The sequence below is a fragment of the Podarcis raffonei genome, chromosome 6, assembly GCF_027172205.1.
Source record: "Podarcis raffonei isolate rPodRaf1 chromosome 6, rPodRaf1.pri, whole genome shotgun sequence".
NCBI classification, from domain to species: Eukaryota; Metazoa; Chordata; class Lepidosauria; order Squamata; family Lacertidae; genus Podarcis; species Podarcis raffonei.
In genome coordinates this window covers 18,836,408-18,854,784 of record NC_070607.1, presented here as the reverse complement: position 1 = coordinate 18,854,784, position 18,377 = coordinate 18,836,408, and the positions used below count along the sequence as shown (strand labels likewise).

The following is an 18,377-nucleotide window of genomic DNA, read 5'->3' as shown; positions in this document are numbered from 1 at the left end:
CTCCTTCATCGACTGATGATGATGGGATGATCAACTTTGTGAATATCTGGGAGGAATGGCTTTTAAACAACAACAACAACAACACAGAACGTGAATATATTTAATCAGAGTTGAGTGGGAAAGAAATCTGTCTCACGCGAGTGGGCGAGACAGGCGCATAAACTTCTTCACAGCACGTAAACTTCTTGTTTATTTTTCTCTTTTTCCAAAAATAAAAAAATAAAACATCCTGTATTTTAGACACTAAATAAATCGTACCACCGAGCCACCGAACCACAGTCACTTTCCAGTTGTCAAAAATACTGGGCAAGATCCCGCCCTTCTAAGATTCATCAATTTCAATGAGTGGCGTGTATATGTGTTTGTGAGAGAGGGAAAGTCTTTGTGCCGAGGCACAGAAGAGAGTGGCATATGGCCACCTTTCCAAAGGGGGTGGGGGTGGGATGTGGAGAGGCAAGCTTGGTCCCACATTAGTTGGAGGAACTAAGTTGGTTTGGCTTTAAAAGCGCCTCACAAAGTGTTTTCCCTACTGCTGGAATAAGAGCTTCGAGGTCTCCATTTACGCTCCAAAGACAAGTAGCAAACCTCCGAGCAGAGGTCTCCTCCGCCCTACTAAGCGCCGTCCTATACGCCTCAGAGCAGCTAAAGAGTAGGGTACCCCCCTCGCCTCCATCTCTTTACGCACGATAAATTCGACGCATTAGGCAGAACGAGGTGCTTGGATTGTGGACTGTACCACTTCAGGTGTGTGCATCGGGCGCGGTATTGGGGACATAGCCTCCGATGTTTACACAACCCCCCTCCAAAAAACACAACTTCCTTAACCTCTTCTCCATTGTGTACTAATGTGCTCCGGGCAGAGTCCTTTGTACGGGGGGGGGATTTCTTCTCAAATCTGATTCCGCCCCCCTCACCAGCAATCTGCAGTGGTCCTTCCCCAGAAGGAACCACCTTAAGTCTGCCCCTTCATCTTGGCTAATGGCGTGGTGGATGCAGTGTGTTACTCACGTGGCCTTTTAAATAATAATAATAATAATAATAATTGAGGGTTTTTTTAGTAGTGGGGAGGAGCCTTGCAGTGGACCTGCCGGAGGTTATAGCGCTCGGAGTCTCTCTCCCCCTCTCTATCCCCCACCCCACCCTGCCTTCTGTTTGTGGGATAACCAGATGCTCCGGGTTTTCTTCGGGCGTCAGAGGTTCCTTAAAGTTAAAGCGGGGCGGGGAGGTAGAGAATAAGAAGAATCGGGAGAGAAAGAGGGCCGAATCCTCATTGCTCTGTTTCCTTTTGGAAGAGAGCAGGGAGGCTTTTCAGCATGCAGAAAAATACAAAAGGCATCTACATCTACATCCTTCTCCGAAGCGCCTGACGTTAAACAAATCCTACACAATCTAAAGGTTAACAAGATAAGACCAGTTCTCGGATTACTCGTTCTTACTTGTTGTAGTGCCCCCCTTTCACCCCACCCCACCCTTCGCTACTGTTTGGGGAAGGCAATGATTTGGCTAAAATTGAAGACAGCCACGGAGGAGCGGAGCTTGTGGATTTCATTAGGGGCTCCTCGACCTTTCCCACTCGCCCTTCCCGCTACGCGCCCCCAGTAATTGAAGCATTGGGAAGAACCGTAAAACAAGCTATTTAGAAAGGGGCGGGCGGGCGGGACAGCGGCACCACCACGAGATGTCCTGTCCCAGTGAAAAGCAGGACAGTCTCTACAAGCTGCGGAATAGCCAACATTCAAATCTTGCTTTCAAAGAGGCTTCAGCAGCCGTCTAAAAAAGTAAACGTGCAGCAAGGGCGTTCCAAAGATTGAGCAGCGGCGGCGCCACCACCAAAGAGGCCCAGTTTTGTGTTGGGGCCTCTTTTTCTCAGTCCTACTTAACATAGGAGCCAATTTCAGGGGGCTGTGGGTGCTCGGGCAGCCGCAATAATATAATTGGGGGGTCAGGCACCCAGAAAGTCAATGAAAAAAGCCAGCAGGGAGAGAAGCAGTTCAGCTCTGTCCTTCGCAGCCAATGAGGGAGGCATTTTCTTCTGGATGGTGGGGCTGGGGAGGGGAAGCAGAGTCTCTCTGCCTCCAAGTCCGAGTCCCTCACCGCATAGAAGGGTGCCTCGCTGGCTGTTGGCTGCATGACATCACACGCACTAGGTGCAGGTGTGTCCGTGTGATGGTACCCCTGCTACTTGGAGATGCCGGGAATTGATCATGGGACCCTCTTAATGCAAACCAGACGCTCTGCCACTGAGCTAGAGCCCTTCCCCGCTTGCATTCTCCAGGCAATGTGGGGGTTAGGGAGGGAGAGAGGGAGAAGGACCTCCGTAGCCGGCTCTCTCACTGTTCCAAACCCTTGCAAATTGTTTCGTTCATTTCACTCGCCCGGGGGCGCAGTCTATGCAAAGCTACGACAGAGGCCGCAGCTGCCCACCTGCAAGGCAAGGAAGCGAACAGGTGACCAGGGCAGCAGACGCTGATCGAAGCGCTGCGTCTAGCTTCAAGCAGCTCTTTGAGGAAAGGCTAGCAGATGGTTTTGCGCAAGGAGAATATAACGGGAAACGAAGAGAGTTGCTCTCCCGACTGTGGACGGCGTCAGAAATTGGGTGCCACGGGCTGCAAACCTGACGCCAAGCTAAATCTGCTGATGTTTAGGGTGTCTGGAGACTCAGTGCTGCGGCAGGTTGGAGGGGCTCCGTGTCTGGAAACGCCATGCACACCGTTTCCTAGGATCGAGTCCCACACGGCATCGGTGGGGCTTGCTTGCGCGGGATTGGGCAACCTTGCCTTCCCTCCCTAAAAGTTCCCTTTGAACTCATTTTGACACGAAGGGGAAAGGTGTGTGTAGCAGCCACCCAGCTACAAGACAGCTCCTTCTGTGCTCGCTTTACTGGGGAGGTGGGTCTTACTTCTGAGTAAACAGCAACAGGACTACGCTACGATATGCAGGTCCATGCGAGCGTCTGTCTCCTGCGGGGCTTACAGAAAAGGAACCTCGGAGCCAGAGAGAACGCGGCCCTTCAATGCACTAGATGTGGCCCTCAACCTGCTTCCCAGGCTAAGCGCCCTTCTTATGCCACGCACCCTGCTCTTGATCCTCCTGGGGCGCTTCTGCCTGGCTCTAAAGTCTCCTTGAACTGTCATCATGCATTTTGCGTGGAGGGCAGGTGACGGAGAAACGTTTTTCCGTGTGGACGGAGCTAACTCCGACTTCTGGCCGGTTGCAATGGGGAATGATCCCTTCCTCGCCCCGCCCACTTGTTGCTTCTGGCCCCACCCACAATTGATTGGCATGTGGCCTCCGGAAAGCAAGGCGGCCCCCTGGGCTAAGAAAAGCGCCCCCCCTGCTTTCTAAGCAAGCCATCTAAACCATATAGCCAAATTGAAGCGGGGTTTGTTCCGAAGTCAGTCTCACGGTGTCAGTTCCTATGTGAAGATGGCAGTCCAGGTCTGGCAGGAAACGGAACCCTTTGCGGTGATCTGGAGGAGCTGAACTTGCTGGATCCTTTGCTTGCGCAAAGCAATTCTGAACCTCCCCTCCCCCAGAAACGTCTTTCCTTTGACCTAAAGGTGGATAGAACGACCATAAAACTTACCGCAGTGCCCACACAGCCATGTGGCAAGATCAGGAAAGGTGCATTCACACGTGCACGGGATGCTTGCAGCACCAGTCCCAAACTCTACATAAAAGCTTCCTGATTATTACGCACAATCTAAAATGCCATAGAGAGCGTTTACACGCTTGTTTAGCGAACAACGTTGAGACCTGTATGTGTGGATCGGGGTTCTTTAACGTCCTGCCAGACGGTAGGAAGAATGGTTAAAACCACTGGCTACAGACCCATTAGGTATAGCGACATGCTCGTTTTTATCGAACCACCCATAAAAGTGCTTAGGGAAGCTAGTATTCATAAACACAGTCAGGTCACTTTAACATTTCGGAGTTGCTTCTTGCAATGCACCCGCGCTGCATTTCCTTCTTTCAAAATGACACCGATTTCCAAGGCAGCCTTCGGCAAGCCACTTCTTTCTTGAATTCTCCATTTCCTAGATGCCCTGGGCTTGCGGAGAGGCCGAGCAAGAGACGTTGCTCTCCATGGGAACAGATGCAGAGAGCAAGGCTCCGATCCGAAGCTCATCTTTTCCCTTCATCTAAAGGCAGCCCAGTTCAGGGAAGTTTTTAGTGCGTGGTGTTGTATTGCGCTTTTTCTGTTTTTTGTTGGGAGCCGCCCAGAATGACTGGGGCAACCCAGTCAGATGGACGGCATCATCATCAACGTAGGAAGAATTTAGCAAGGGCTGGGATTTCCTATTAAAGGCAACTGAAGCCTGCTGCAATCCTATATAGTATACACACTTCCCTTACTTCTGAGTAGACACGCGTAAATGGCTTTCGCTACGTATTTCTTCTTCTTTTCCTCGGTTTAATTAATTGCCCAGAAGGGAGAAAGGAAACGCGGCCTGCCGCCAATGACACCTGCTGCGGCCGGCCTCAAGAATGGACTGCTCCTTGTTTTGTCCCTGGAAGCTGAGGAAGTGACCTCAGTAAGACTCGTGCAGGGGATCCCTCCTTCAGCTGTGAAGGTAACCAAGGACGGGAGATTTCCTGGGCTGGGATCCTGGAAGGAGAGACGTTGCTGCTGTTATACTAAGCTGGATCATGAGCAAGCAGTGCATTTTAAGTATCTATTAACCCGTCGAAAATCTTCACTGAATGCAGTGACTTGCTTCTGGTGGGGTTGCTCAAAGAGAGCCAGTGTTGCCCAGTGGTTAGAGCGCTGGACTAGAGCGCGGAGTTCAAATCCGCGAGTGGCCGTGAAGTTCAGGGGATGATCTTGAGCCAGCCACCAGCTCTTAGCCTGACCTACCTAACCGAGTGATGGCGAGGGTCATGCGGAAGAGGAGCGGGAGCTATGTAACCACCTTGAGCTCCCTGGAGGAAAGGGGCGGGTAGGGATGCAATAAGAACGAACGTTTTCTCTGGAGAGAAAAGTGCTGAGGATGACGCCGTCTTGTTGTTGTTTAGTCGTGCCCGACTCTTCGTGACCCCATGGACCGTAGCACACCAGGCACTCCTGTCTTCCACTGCCTCCCGCAGTTTGGTCAGACTCATGTTTGTAGCTTCGAGAACACTATCCAACCATCTCATCCTCTGTCGTCCCCTTCTCCTTGTGCCCTCCATCTTTCCCAACATCAGGGTCTTTTCCAGGGAGTCTTCTCTTCTCATGAGGTGGCCAAAGTATTGGAGCCTCAGCTTCACGATCTGTCCTTCCAGTGAGCACTCAGGGCTGATTTCCTTCAGAATGGAGAGGTTTGATCTTCTTGCAGTCCATGGGACTCTCAAGAGTCTCCTCCAGCACCCTCATTCAAAAGCATCAATTCTTCGGCGATCAGCCTTCTTTATGGTCCAGCTCTCATAAAGAAGGCTGATCGCCGAAGAATTGACTAAACGCGACTAAAAAAATAAATTTGAAAACCTCAGAAGCACGCCCCCTGGCGTTCAGGTCCATGGGGAACTGGGCAAGGTGTGTTACATGCCCCATGTAGTCCACCATCTCGTTCTCACAGTGACAAGCCAAATGTCGGTGGGAAACATGCAAGCAGGACCTGAGCCCAACAGCACTCTTCCCCCCACGCCTCCTGTGATTCCCAGCGACTGGTATTCATAGAATCATAGAGCTGGAAGGGACCAGCCCCCTGCAATGCAGGAATCTTTTGCTCAACATGGGGCTTGAACCCACAACCCTGAGATTAAGAGTCCCATGCTGTGGGGGACTCCCTGGTCCTGAATGGGGTAACTGTGCCCCTGAAGGGCCAGGTGCGCAGCCTGGGAGTCATTTTGGACTCACAGCTCTCCATGGAGGCACAGGTCAATTCTGTGTCCAGGGCGGCTGTCTACCAGCTCCACCTGGTACGCAGGCTGAGACCCTACCTGCCCACGGACTGTCTCGCCAGAGTGGTGCATGCTCTAGTTACCGTATTTTTCGCTCTATAGGACGCACTTTTCCGCCTTCAAAAATGAAGGGGAAATGTGTGTGCGTCCTATGGAGCGAAGAAGCCATAGCCGTGCGTCACCTCTCCAGCCGGGAGAGCGTGCGCGGGGCTAAGGAAGCCCCCTGCGATCCTCTCCCGGTTGGAGAGGTGACGCGCGGCTATAGAGGCTCCTGCCATAGCTGCGCGTCACCTCTCCAGCTGGGAGAGGGTCGCGGGGGGGCTTCTATAGCCCTGCGCGCACTCTCCCGGTTGGAGAAGTGACGCACGGCTATAGAGGCTCCTGCCACAGCCGCGCGTCACCTCTCCAGCTGGGAGAGGGTCGCGGGGCTACGGCAGGAGCCTCTATAGCCGCGCGTCACCTCTCCAACCGGGAGAGCACGCGCAGGGCTAAAGAAGCCCCGCTTACCCTCTCCTGGCTGGAGAGGTGACCCGCGGCTGTGGCAGGAGCCTCTATAGCCGCGCGTCACCTCTCCAGCTGGTGAGCGCGCGCGGGGCTAAAGAAGCCGTAGCCCCGCGACCCTCCCCCAGCTGGAGAGGTGACGCGCGACTATGGCAGCAGCCTCTCCGCTGCGCGCCTTTCCGCTTCTCCCCAACCTGCTCTTTGGGGCTGGTGGTGGGCTTCCCCCCGCCAGCCCCAAGGAGCAGGTCGAAAGGAACCTGAAGCCTGGAGAGGAGAGGGGTCGCTGCACACCCACCCCTCTCCAGGCTTCTGAGGTAGCCACCTGAAGGCGACTGAACGCACCTTAAACGGCACCTTGTTTTAGAGGGGGGAAAGAAAAGGGGGAAATTCTCCCCCTCTCTGCGCAACGCCTCCTGCCGCTTCGCGGAAGGGGCGCTGGGCAGAGAGGAGGAGATTTTTTCCCCCTTGTTTCCCCCCCTCTAAAACAAGGTGCGTCCTATTGTCCGGTGCGTCCAATGGTGCGAAAAATACGGTATCTCCCGCTTGGACTACTGCAATGCACTCTATGTGGGGCAACCTTTGAAGATGACCCGGAAACTGCAATTAATCCAGAATGCGGCAGCTAGACTGGTGACTGGGAGTGGCTGCTGGGACCACATAACACTGGTTCTGAGAGATCTGCATTGGCTCCCAGTACGTTTCCAAGCACGATTCAAAGTGTTGGTGCTGACCTTTAAAGCCCTAAACAGCCTCAGTCCTGTATACCTGAAGGAGCATCTCCACCCCCATCGTTCAGCCCGGACACTGAGATCCAGCGCCGAGGGCCTTCTGGCGATTCCCTCATTGCGAGAAGTGAGGTTACAGGGAACCAGACAGAGGGCCTTCTCAGTAGTGGCGCCCGCCCTGTGGAACGCCCTCCCTTCAGGTGTGAAGGAAATAAGCAGCTATCTTAAAAGACATCTGAAGGCAGCCCTGTTTAGGGAAGTTTATAATATTTAATGCTGTATTGTTTTTAACCCTTGATTGGAAGCCGCGCAGAGTGGCTGGGGAAACTCAGCCAGATGGGCAGGGTATAAATAATACATCATTATTATTATTATTATTATTATTATTATTATTATTATTATTATTACTACTACTACTGACGGAGATTCAGAGGTGGAGAATCTGTGGCCTGCCAGTTGTTCCCATCATCCCTGACAATCTCTGACCATTGGCCAAGCTGGCGGGGGCAGCTGGGAGTTGTAGTTCATCTGAGACCCAGTGTGCTGCTGTGGGAAGAGGACTAGGACCTGGGAAATCAGGGATCACATCCTCTCTAGCCAGTAAAGCCTTGGGCCTCCGAAGAGGCGGATTTATTTCCCCCAAAGCCTCCCTTTGCATTTTCAACGGGATACATATGCAGAGAGATTGTAGAATTCAGAGATGGCAGAATACAGTGGACGCTCGGGTTGCGAACATGATCCGTGCAGGATGCATGTTCGAAACCCGCAGTGTCTGCAACCCGCAGCAGCGCGTCTGCGCACACGCAGGTTGCGATTCAGCGCTTCTGCACATGCGCGACCACCGAAACCCGGAAGTAACCCGTTCTGGTACTTCCAGGTTTCAGCAGTCCATAACCCGAAGAAACGCAACCTGAAGCGTCTGTAACCCGAGGTATGACTGTAATGGGAACGTCACCTTTTTGAATATTGCAGCAAGTTAACTATTTCCTACTTGCAGGAAGGGCAGTAGATATACTCTGTAATTGGGAAGGGCATGTAAGCTGTAGGGAGGTTGTTGTGTAAGGGGGGGGGGAGCATGCAAGAGGGACACCACTGCCCCCCCCATCCTGAAGTGGCACAGTCCATTCTACCACTGCAGGATTTCACCTGATTGTGCTATGTTTGTTGATCAAACAAATAAGCACAACAAAAGCTGAAATGCATCCAAGGTCACACATCTCCCCCCTCCCAGCCTCTTCCCTCTTGAGCTGTGGAGGCAAGAAGTCTGATATTGCAAAATGTGCCCTGCTTTGTATGGCACGTGTGAGTTTGATTGCAGCCATAATCAATTCAAAAATAATTCAGGAAGATAAGACATTTTACAGGAAGGTGGAAGCAGTAACCACCCCTTCCATTTTGGGTGCAACAGCAGCTCACAATGAACTATTGTCTCACTTTTCCTTGAATAAGGAGGGAAGGTGTGTACAACTGTGGAGTTTATTTTTATGTGTGTTAGAAATTATAGATCTCAACTTTTTAAAAAAATTAATGAATCCTGGTTTGTATATTCATCAACCACTGTCTTTTCCAAGGTCTATAAGAGATACTGGCAATTGGATCCATAATTTATTGAAGCCACATTTCACAGTGGCAGCACTGGGGGGGGGAATCGGGGGGGGGTACACAGAAAGGGCAAAAAGTGTATTTTTAGATGTGTGTTGTATTCTGCCCAGAGTGGCTGGGGCAACTCAGACGGGTGGGATATAATGATGATGATGATGTTCAGCTCTCTGAAACAAAAAAAAGTATTTGTTAATGACCAAAGTCTAGCAATCTAAAAACAATAATAATAGGTGGGTGGGAATGAACCCCTAGTTTGTGGGGGAGGTACTTGCACCCTGCTCCTGCTCTGACACCACCCATGTTGCAACATACATCCTGCTCATGAGAAGAGTGATTTGGAAGCCAGCCTTACTGACTTCCACGAAGCGTCCAAGCCACACAAGTGTGTGTTGAACATTTCCAGCCAAGCATCCCAATCCTGAGGCAGTTGAGCTGATTGACTGAAGCATTAAGACAGGTCTCAACAGTGGAATGGCTTGGGCTTAAATCCAAGAACGTCAGCTGAAGACTGGCTTGTGTGTGTGTGTGTTCATCACTGCAGCATCAAAAGCGTGGGGATGAGGAGTCTGTGGCCTAAATCTGGCCAGCCATGTCTCTCACTCTGTCCCCACCCTGCACGGGCCACATACAGTGGTACCTCGCAAGACGAATGCCTCGCAAGACGGAAAACTCGCAAGAAGAAAGAGTTTTCCGTTTTTCGAGGTGCTTCGCCAGACGAATTTCCCTATGGGCTTGCTTCGCAAGACGAAAGCCCATAGGGAAATCTCCGGGGACAATCTCCGGGGACAGCGGGGAAGCGCAGTGCATCTTCCCCGCTGTCCCCGGACCTCTTCTGAAGGCTGGCGGTGGGGAGAAGAGCCCTTCTCCCCACCGCCAGCCCCACAAGCTCCAGGGACAGCGGGGAAGCGCAGCGCGTCTTCCCCGCTGTCCCCAGACCTGGTCTGAAGGCGGTCTCCATAGGAACGCATTAATTGATTTTCAATGCATTCCTATGGGAAACCGTGCTTCGCAAGACAAAAAACTCGCAAGAAGAAAAAACTCGCGGAACGAATTAATTTCGTCTTGCGAGGTACCACTGTACTTTCTTCCTCTGCATCGGTTCCACTTGCCCTCACCAACTGTTACATGGATTTTGTGGTAATTGTGGCAGCCGCCGCCACTTGCAGGTGAGAGGAAGAGCCGCCCCTGAGAGGGCAGGACCAAGCTGGCTATGCAGGCAAAGGTCACTCTCTTCCTGCAGTACCAATTCACCTGGCATCCTCCCTGTGCACCGAGAAAGGGGAATCCTTTTCTCAACATGCAGCGAGGAAACCTGCGGAGTCTTCCTGTTTTGCAAGCTTGCTGTGGTTCCTCTCAACATAGCTGAGGAAGCGGGGAGGGGGGGTCTTTTTCTTAGCAAAGCTTGCAAGTGGTGGTAAGTGCCAAACACACTCCTTTACAGTCTTCCTGTCCGTTTTGCACATTAAACCTTCTGTCTTTCCCTTGGTGCACAAATTCGTTGACCCTAACATGTGTGAGTTAAGGGACACGGGTGGCACTGTGGGTTAAACCACAGAGCCTAGGACTTGCTGATCAGAAGGTCGAAGGTTCGAATCCCCGCGACAGGGTGAGCTCCCGTTGCTCGGTCCCTGCTCCTGCCAACCTAGCAGTTCGAAAGCACCTCAAAGTCCAAGTAGATAAATAGGTACCGCTCTGGCGGGAAGGTAAACGCTTCCGTGTGCTGCTCTGGTTTGCCAGAAGCGGCTTAGTCATGCTGGCCACATGACCTGGAAGCTGTACGCTGGCTCCCTCGGCCAATAAAGCAAGATGAGCGCCGCAACCCCAGAGTCGGCCACGACTGGACCTAATGGTCAGGCGTCCCTTTACCTTTAACATATGTGAGTGTCATGTCCAGTGTGTGTCCGTATGTTTAGCCTCTGCCTGCAGGTGGTAGGTGGCCCCAGGACCCAGGGAATTTGCCCCTCAAGGGGCAAAATAGTTCCCTGCCCATGCATGTGCAAATGAGCAGGCAGTGATCCAACCTGACAGGCAGAACTTTCCTATCTCTTCAGACAAGATGCTTTTCAGTAGAGTTCATACATTCAGGGGCCAGCTAGGAATGGGTGGGTCACCTAGACATGCTCTCTCTTTCTCTCTTGGAAGATGCAAGATCTGCTGATGACTTTCATATGGGAGTAGGCACCACCTCTTTCTCACCTTGACGCCAATTTTCCCCAACTGGGTCACACCCAGCTGCCGTTCATCAAGTGTAGAATAATCTGGTGTAACAAAATCAGGTGAGACATACATGCAGGGGAGCTGGTCTATTAGTGCAAGCACAGTGTCTCACCAAACTCTGCCTCCACCTGCTTACTACTTTACTTACAACCAGTCTATGAGGTGACACTGACTGTCAGCTCCTCCTCCTTAGTCTCAGTCCCCTCCTCTTAACCCAGCAGGGACAAAACCAGAATGACTCTGCCTATCATTAGCTCTGGCGCCCCCTGCTGTTGGCCTCCCCCCTGCTTCTGCCCTACGAGTCCTAATGGGCACCAGCTTCCACCGCTTCCACGTCCAAACAAGCCTGCAGTTGCTTAAGATTATCTTGTTGAGCTTGCAGCCAAACGAACACACATTTGCAGAGCAAATATAGCTAGATCATTCAGGACAAAGATGCTAATCCAATGATTGTGTTGTGGATCAGTTTGGAGACTTTCTTTCAGCCCTGTGCTAGAAGAGATCCTGTCTTATAAAGTCGCCTTTAAATGTTTCTCAAAGAGTAGCTCAGCACCACCAAGCAAAACAAAGCTAGCCTGGTTTCTCCTCTCCAGCCTGATAACTCTGGAAGGCAAAGCAACCATCTCTTCCCAGCCAGCCACTTATAACACCAGAGAAAGGGGAAGCCTTGTCAATGGCTCAGCGCCACTGGAGCACACATGGGGTTTTTATTTTATTGCAATTGGAAAATATTCAGGATGCAGAACAGCAGAGGTCAAAGGAACGGCATTATGCAAAATATGGAAGCTGTAGGGGGCAGAAAAGAAGGAAGAAATGGGTGTGATGGCTGACTCCCTCTCCCCTTCATGGTATGATGCAAAAGGCTTCGATCGTCAAGCGTAGAAAAAGGAATTGAACCGCTTCTTTTTGGAAGGATCTTTAACATTCATCTGACCATATGGACACTGGAGAAAGAGAGAGAGAGATGGAATAAGTCATTCTTGATGAGGCCTCAACATTGCCCGTGCTTAAAGACAAAATTAATGATGTCCTATAAATCATTTGTGGCCTCGGGACTTGAAAAGAGAGTGAGCAAGAGGAGGAGGAATTGAGCCATGCACCCCCCCTTTTCCTTGCCCTCTCCCCAAACAAATGGTCCTAATTATTGTCCAAGAAACCTCCTTGCTAGATATGTCCCTACTCATTATACAGTATCTGAGTCAACCGCTCCTCCCCCCACTCTGCATGCAATCCTGTATACTTACCAAAGTGGAAGAAAAGAGATCTCATTGAAGTCAAGAGATCTCACTTCCTGAAACCTCACATAAGATGGGGAGACGGGAATAGATTTCTCTAGTCACAAAACACAAAGTGAAAGCCAGATTCTTTTGTAGCCAGATCCTACTTGGAATTTGGCAATACATCCAACTGTGTTCAATGAGGCTTACTCCCAGGGAAGCGTGCACAGGACTGCAGCATTAAAACTCACAATTCAAGAGTGTTTTGGAGATCAATGTGAAGAGGGTGACACAGGTCCTATACACTATAGATGCAGCAAGGTATTTAATCACTTTCAGATGACTAAATAAGACTGGAAAAAGGCTGCTTGTGAAGAGTCAGGGAGGCTGGAGGTGTTTACTTTCTTCTGAACAGTTAATAATAATAATAATAATAATAATAATAATAATAATAATATTGTTATACCTCACCCTTCTTCTTATGAGAGTCCAGGGTTGCTAACAATAAAATTACAGCACTAAAACAAAATTAAAACCGCAATACAAAATATCATATAAACAATCAATGTTAAATTATGGTAGATGCACTGAACTGTTTTTTTGTCAATGAACTGTGTACTATAATTGCTCAGACCAATGTTGGTTGCTTTGCAGTACTGATCTGTGGTTGGACAGGATGCCAGTTGCTTTTTATTTCTCTGCAACCTGCCAGGTGTAGAGCTGCAATGCTTAGAGGGTTCATCAGTCACATTAATTCATTGCAGCCCTTTTCAGGGATTAAAAAGATGCTTCTGGTGAATTATGCAGGAGCCTGAATGGTGAAAGTTAAAATATTTTGTAGACAAGTGCTTAAACCTGGGGTGGGAAACCTGTGACTCTGCAGATGTTGGGCCCCAACTTCTATCTAGCTAATCGCCAGGATACAAGTTGGCCATCTCTGACTTAAAGAAACCTCAGTTGGTCTGCATCATTTTATAACATAGTTTTCTCCTTTCCTCACACAGAAGAGAATGCCTCTTCCACAATGAGGCCTATCACAACTCTTCCATGTACACTCTGCTGGAAGGCAGGCCTTTTTTTGCAGAAATATTGATTTATTAATATGTAAGCCTAACTGATTAATTATTAGCAGTAACCTATAGAACAGCCCATCTGCCATCTCTCAAATTATGGAAGGGGAAAATTTGGAATAAGATGGTGATGAATAAAATGGGAGGGAAGAAGTAACTCAGAAGACACATTTCAAAGGAATTGGACACTATTTATCCAATATTGGAACAGATATAGAACTGAGAAGCGAGCGTCAATGGACATTTTGACAATGTGCTAAAATTGATTAGTTGACATTGAAGCTGTAAGATGCGATTCCCCCCTCCTTTTCACTCAATATGGTCTTTTTCAATATGATTTTTTTTAATATGAAGAAAATAAATGTATATCAAATCATTTATTTTAAAATAAATAACTCATATGGAGGTAATTAAGATTTCCTTAACGAGATGACAGCCCAGTGTGGATAAATGAATGGATTTAAATGTTTTAATATTTTTAATGATGTACTTTATTGTTTGAACTCTGTTCAAGAGGACTTGTGTTGACTGCGCAGGCAACAAAAAAATAATTTATGAAAAACCGGTGTGCTGGGGATTGTGAAATTTGGGTGCAGGGAGAGTGGAGCCATTGACTTATGACATCCCATAAGCTACTCTGTTGTTACCCCTCCTTTCCAGAACAACATTTCTGGGTAAGAGTCTGGAAGCAGCTCTTGACATTTGCTATAATGAAATTCACATGGAAAAGTTAAAGCAGTAATAAACAGTTTGAGAAGGACCGTCGGGATGATAAATGCCCCCTCTGAAAATGTTTTACATATACCAGTGCTGAATGTTTTGCTTGGGGTGGGGCCTATTGATTTTAGTGGGCATTACACCCAAGTGGTGGGTTCAAGGTCATAGGGGGGAGGGGATTCAGACCAAGTTATTATGATCTGTTACTGTCAAATGTGGAAGCAATAAACTTGCTAGTGTGTTAACGGATTTTTAAAAAAAGAATGGCTGAATTCGTAAGGTATTCAAGGCAGTTGCTGGCACTTAAACTGATTAGATCTCCTGCTTTATTTGTCTTCTGTAAAAAAACATTTTTTAACAGCAACTCAAAAACCAAGGTCATAAAGATCAGAGGCTATACAAAGAGCATGGCTACATCTTAAATCTATAGTATGCCCGATCGGTTCACCATAGCTATTTCTGTTCGCCCAAGCACATCTCTCCAGAAGCATCTGTAGGAATTTGGAGGTCGTCTTCAAGGTTAGCTGTGTTTGCAAACCTAATCGCTGGCTGCCTAGAACATGTTCAGGTTTGTTTCTTGACACCCGCAGAAACAGATAAAACACGCTTCTTAGCCACACTGGTTTATGAGGAAGTTAATTCCACCAAATTAACATAGCAAACATGTGCAGGATCATATATACAAACAATGTGTACATTTTTTGAGGGGACAAAAACAACTGCAACTTCTTTCTGTCCCTGGCAATTCAACGGCCTTCCCCAGAGAGGCTTTCATATGTATCCTTTTAAGGGAACAGGTGTGTCATTTACCACTTAAATTCATTTTAAAACTGACTGATTTGTTGTTGGAGCGCCTTCCTCATGGGAGGCAACAAGGTTTAATACTCACGTGTCTGCAGGAAGTACCACAGCAGTGTCCTCTCTGCAAATGGGCCACTTTGGTGAACACTAGGTAGCCAGTGACTGGATCTATGTAGTTATGCTTCCCAGCCTATTTAAAACACACAGAGAGAACAGCAGACCTTACTTCTTCTTCCCGTGATTAAAGGCAAAGGATAAAGGGACCCCTGACCATTAGGTCCAGTCGTGGCTGACTCTGGGGTTGCGGCGCTCATCTCGCTTTACTGGCCGAGGGAGCTGGCATACAGCTTCTGGGTCATGTGGCCAGCATGACTAAGCAGCTTCTGGCAAACCAGAGCAGTGCATGGAAATGCCGTTTACCTTCCCGCAGGAGCGGTACCTATTTATCTAATTGCACTTGGATGTGCTTTCGAACTGCTAGGTTGGCAGGAGCAGGAACCAAGCAATGGGAGCTCACCCCGTCGTGGGGATTCGAACTGCCAACCTTCTGATCGGCAAGTCCTAGGTTTTGTGGTTTAACCCACGGCGCCACCCTTGTTCCTGTGATTACCACTTGACAAATTCACATGGAGCACCCATTGTTATTGAAGTAGGGGTTGTGGGGGAAACCAAGCAAGCCAGGAGAACAATGGGATGCCGCCTTTAGTGCAGTCAAATGTTTCTTTGTTTATTTATGACACACTTCACCCTACCCATTCTTCCAGCTTTATTCTTTTTCTGAGTCTGCATGGCTAGCCCGACAGCCAACTTTTAGGGCGCTTCCGGGCTGTCACCATTTTGCAGTGGGGTTCCAGTCACATACAGGCAAATTCAGGTTGTGCAATTATAGCTGAATGGGGAGGTCTCGTGTTAGCAAACTTGCTTCTGTCAAAGGTTCAGACTTTTTGTGATAAGGAGAGCAATGGTGAAACGCACTGGCATCTATTCTCCCTGCAAACAAATCAGGATGAGTGCTCAATAGGCAGGTTGTCTGGAAGAGCCCTAAAAAATAATAGCAGGTACAGCTCATGACATCGCTCCAGAGACTCCCAGTATAGTGATGGAGAGGAGGAGGGATGTGAGGAGCGGAAGAGGCAAGGGAACATTGCAGGTTGTGCGTGAGCGAGTTTGTGTAGAGCCAGGGCATCCCGCTTCACTTTTGGAAGATGGCTTCGCACATGTGTGTAAGACGGTTGGCAACATTCATCTGCCCTCCGCAAAATTCTGAAATCCCTTCATTTCACTATGATTTGCATACAGCAGTGTTTTAGTGTAAGATGGGATAGCAAAAAGGAATCTCTCTTGGAGCAGCTAACCGTCTTGAGCCAGCCCAGCGCATTTGCCTGCTTTTCAAAGCATTTCAGATTGGTAAAAGGAAAGCCAGCTAATTTTTGTCCAAGTGGCAGACGCCTTTCTAGCTTGGATGCAGCATTGCCAATTGTAAATGGATGCGAAGGGATTTGTGCCTCAGAAGAGAGGTGTAAAGCAAAGTCACAGCTCTCTGGGCTCAGAGAATAGGAATGTTCTGTAGATGAGTTGCTTTCCAGTTGTGGGGAACTCTGGGGTCACATTTCTGGCTTCTGCGACTACACACATGATAGCGTTATCTTCTGTCATACCCGTAAGTTCTAGAATCTTGTGTTAAAGAAATAAATAAAGCAGAGTTCCTTTTCAACAAGCCAAATTCTGCAACCATTACAAATCCCTGCCACCTACCACCCATCCCAGTTAAAAACATACAGGTTTCCTTGGTGAATCAGACCTAGTGCTAACCAGCCTAGCATTCTGTTTTAGCCAGGTGTCTCAGCACTTGCAAGCAGGGTGCAAAAAGCAACAGGCCTGGTATACTGCCTCTCTCCATGCAGGTTCTATTTATCTATCTTAGCTACTAACAACAGTGTTCGTGGGTGAAAATAAGAGGGCGTGTGCTTACAATTATATACCTCAGATAAGCAGATGACACAACCTTGATGGCAGAAAGTGAGGAGGAATTAAAGAACCTTTTAATGAGGGTGAAAGAGGAGAGCGCAAAATATGGTTTGAAGCTCAACATCAAAAAAACGAAGATCATGGCCACTGGTCCCTTGACCTCCTGGCAAACAGAAGGGGAAGAAATGGAGGCAGTGAGAGATTTTACTTTCTTGGGCTCCATGATTACTGTAGATAGTGACAGCAGCCACGAGATTAAAAGACGCCTGCTTCTTGGGAGAAAAGCAATGACAAACCTAGACAGCATCTTAAAAAGCAGAGACATCACCTTGCCAACAAAGGTCCATAAAGTTAAAGCTATGGTTTTCCCAGTAGTGATGTACGGAAGTGAGAGCTGGACCATAAAGAAGGCTGATCGCCGAAGAATTGATTCTTTTGAATTATGGTGCTGGAGGAGACTCTTGAGAGTCCCATGGACTGCAAGAAGATCCAACCTATCCATTCTTAAGGAAATCAGCCCTGAGTGCTCACTGGAAGGACAGATCCTGAAGCTGAGACTCCAATACTTTGGCCACCTCATGAGAAGAGAAGTCTCCATGGAAAAGACCCTGATGTTGGGAAAGATGGAGGGCACAAGGAGAAGGGGACGACAGAGGACGAGATGGTTGGACAGTGTTCTCGAAGCTACCAGCATGAGTTTGACCAAACTGTGGCAGGCAGTGGAAGACAGGAGGGCCTGGCGTGCTCTGGTCCAGGGGGTACGAAGAGTCGGACACGACTAAACGACTAAACAACAAAAGTGCTTACAATTACAGTACTGGCCAAACAATAGCTAAAGTCACAAAACACGCAGCCAGAGCAAAGCGTGGCAATCTGGGCTTGCTAAACGGAAGCCCTTGCCAGTTCCGAAGCGTCCCTAGCGCAGAAAAAGACCACACCTTTGCTAATAGAAAAAGACCACTCTCAAGTCTGTCACTTGCCCTGGTTTGCCGAGCAGCAGCCGCAGCAAAAACCCGGCGCGTCAAGGCGGCTGCGCCAAGGCGAGGCAAAAGCGAAGCGGACTCACCGCGCATGCCTCCTCGTGGAGAGCCACCACCCTCTTCTCCGCTTCGGTTAACCCTTCCATGCCCTCGCAGGTGCCCGCTTCCCCGGAGCGCTGGGCCGCGGAGCAACCGCCGCCGTCGGGGAGACCTCGTTCCCCGTCCGCCGGGCCGTAGCTCAGCGGCCTCTTGCCCCGCTGCCCCGGGGGCTTGCAGGGGATCGCCCTGCCGCTGGTGCAGCAGCGCGCAAGCGACGTGGCCGCCATGAGCGGGACGGATCCAGCCCCGGTTCCCCCCTTGGGCAAGGGCCGCGGCCACTTCCTTGCCCAAGAAGCCGCGTCGGGCTCCACCCACCACCTCTCTCTCTCTCTCTCTCTCTCTCTCTCTCTCTCTGGGTCGCTTTAGGAAACGCTCTGGGAGGGATCGGGACCCTTTGCTTTAACGCAGTGGTGCGCCAGGAGAGGGTGGCAAGTATGGCGGGAAGATTGAAGGACAATCAAAGGAGCATTTAAACATTTCAGTGTAGTGTAGCATGAAATTTTTTTTATTATTATTTGCAGAATGTGGCTAGGTGTCTTTTCAATATGAGAGCAAGGGCACCGAGTGATTGGGTTTGCACACATACTTAAGGTACAC

The 18,377-nt window shown here is 49.3% G+C and overlaps 1 protein-coding gene across 1 annotated transcript; it reads right to left on the bottom strand.

The window, feature by feature from the left end:
- Positions 1-11,627: 11,627 nt before the first annotated feature.
- Positions 11,628-18,115, bottom strand: C6H1orf53 (chromosome 6 C1orf53 homolog). The gene is made up of 3 exons (XM_053391494.1): positions 17,768-18,115; positions 14,822-14,923; positions 11,628-11,872 (listed from the first exon to the last, which is right to left on the bottom strand). Exons 1-3 carry the CDS (start codon positions 18,005-18,007, stop codon positions 11,801-11,803), a joined length of 414 nt encoding a protein of 137 aa, XP_053247469.1. The 5' UTR covers positions 18,008-18,115; the 3' UTR covers positions 11,628-11,800.
- Between the last annotated feature and the right edge of the window lie 262 nt (positions 18,116-18,377).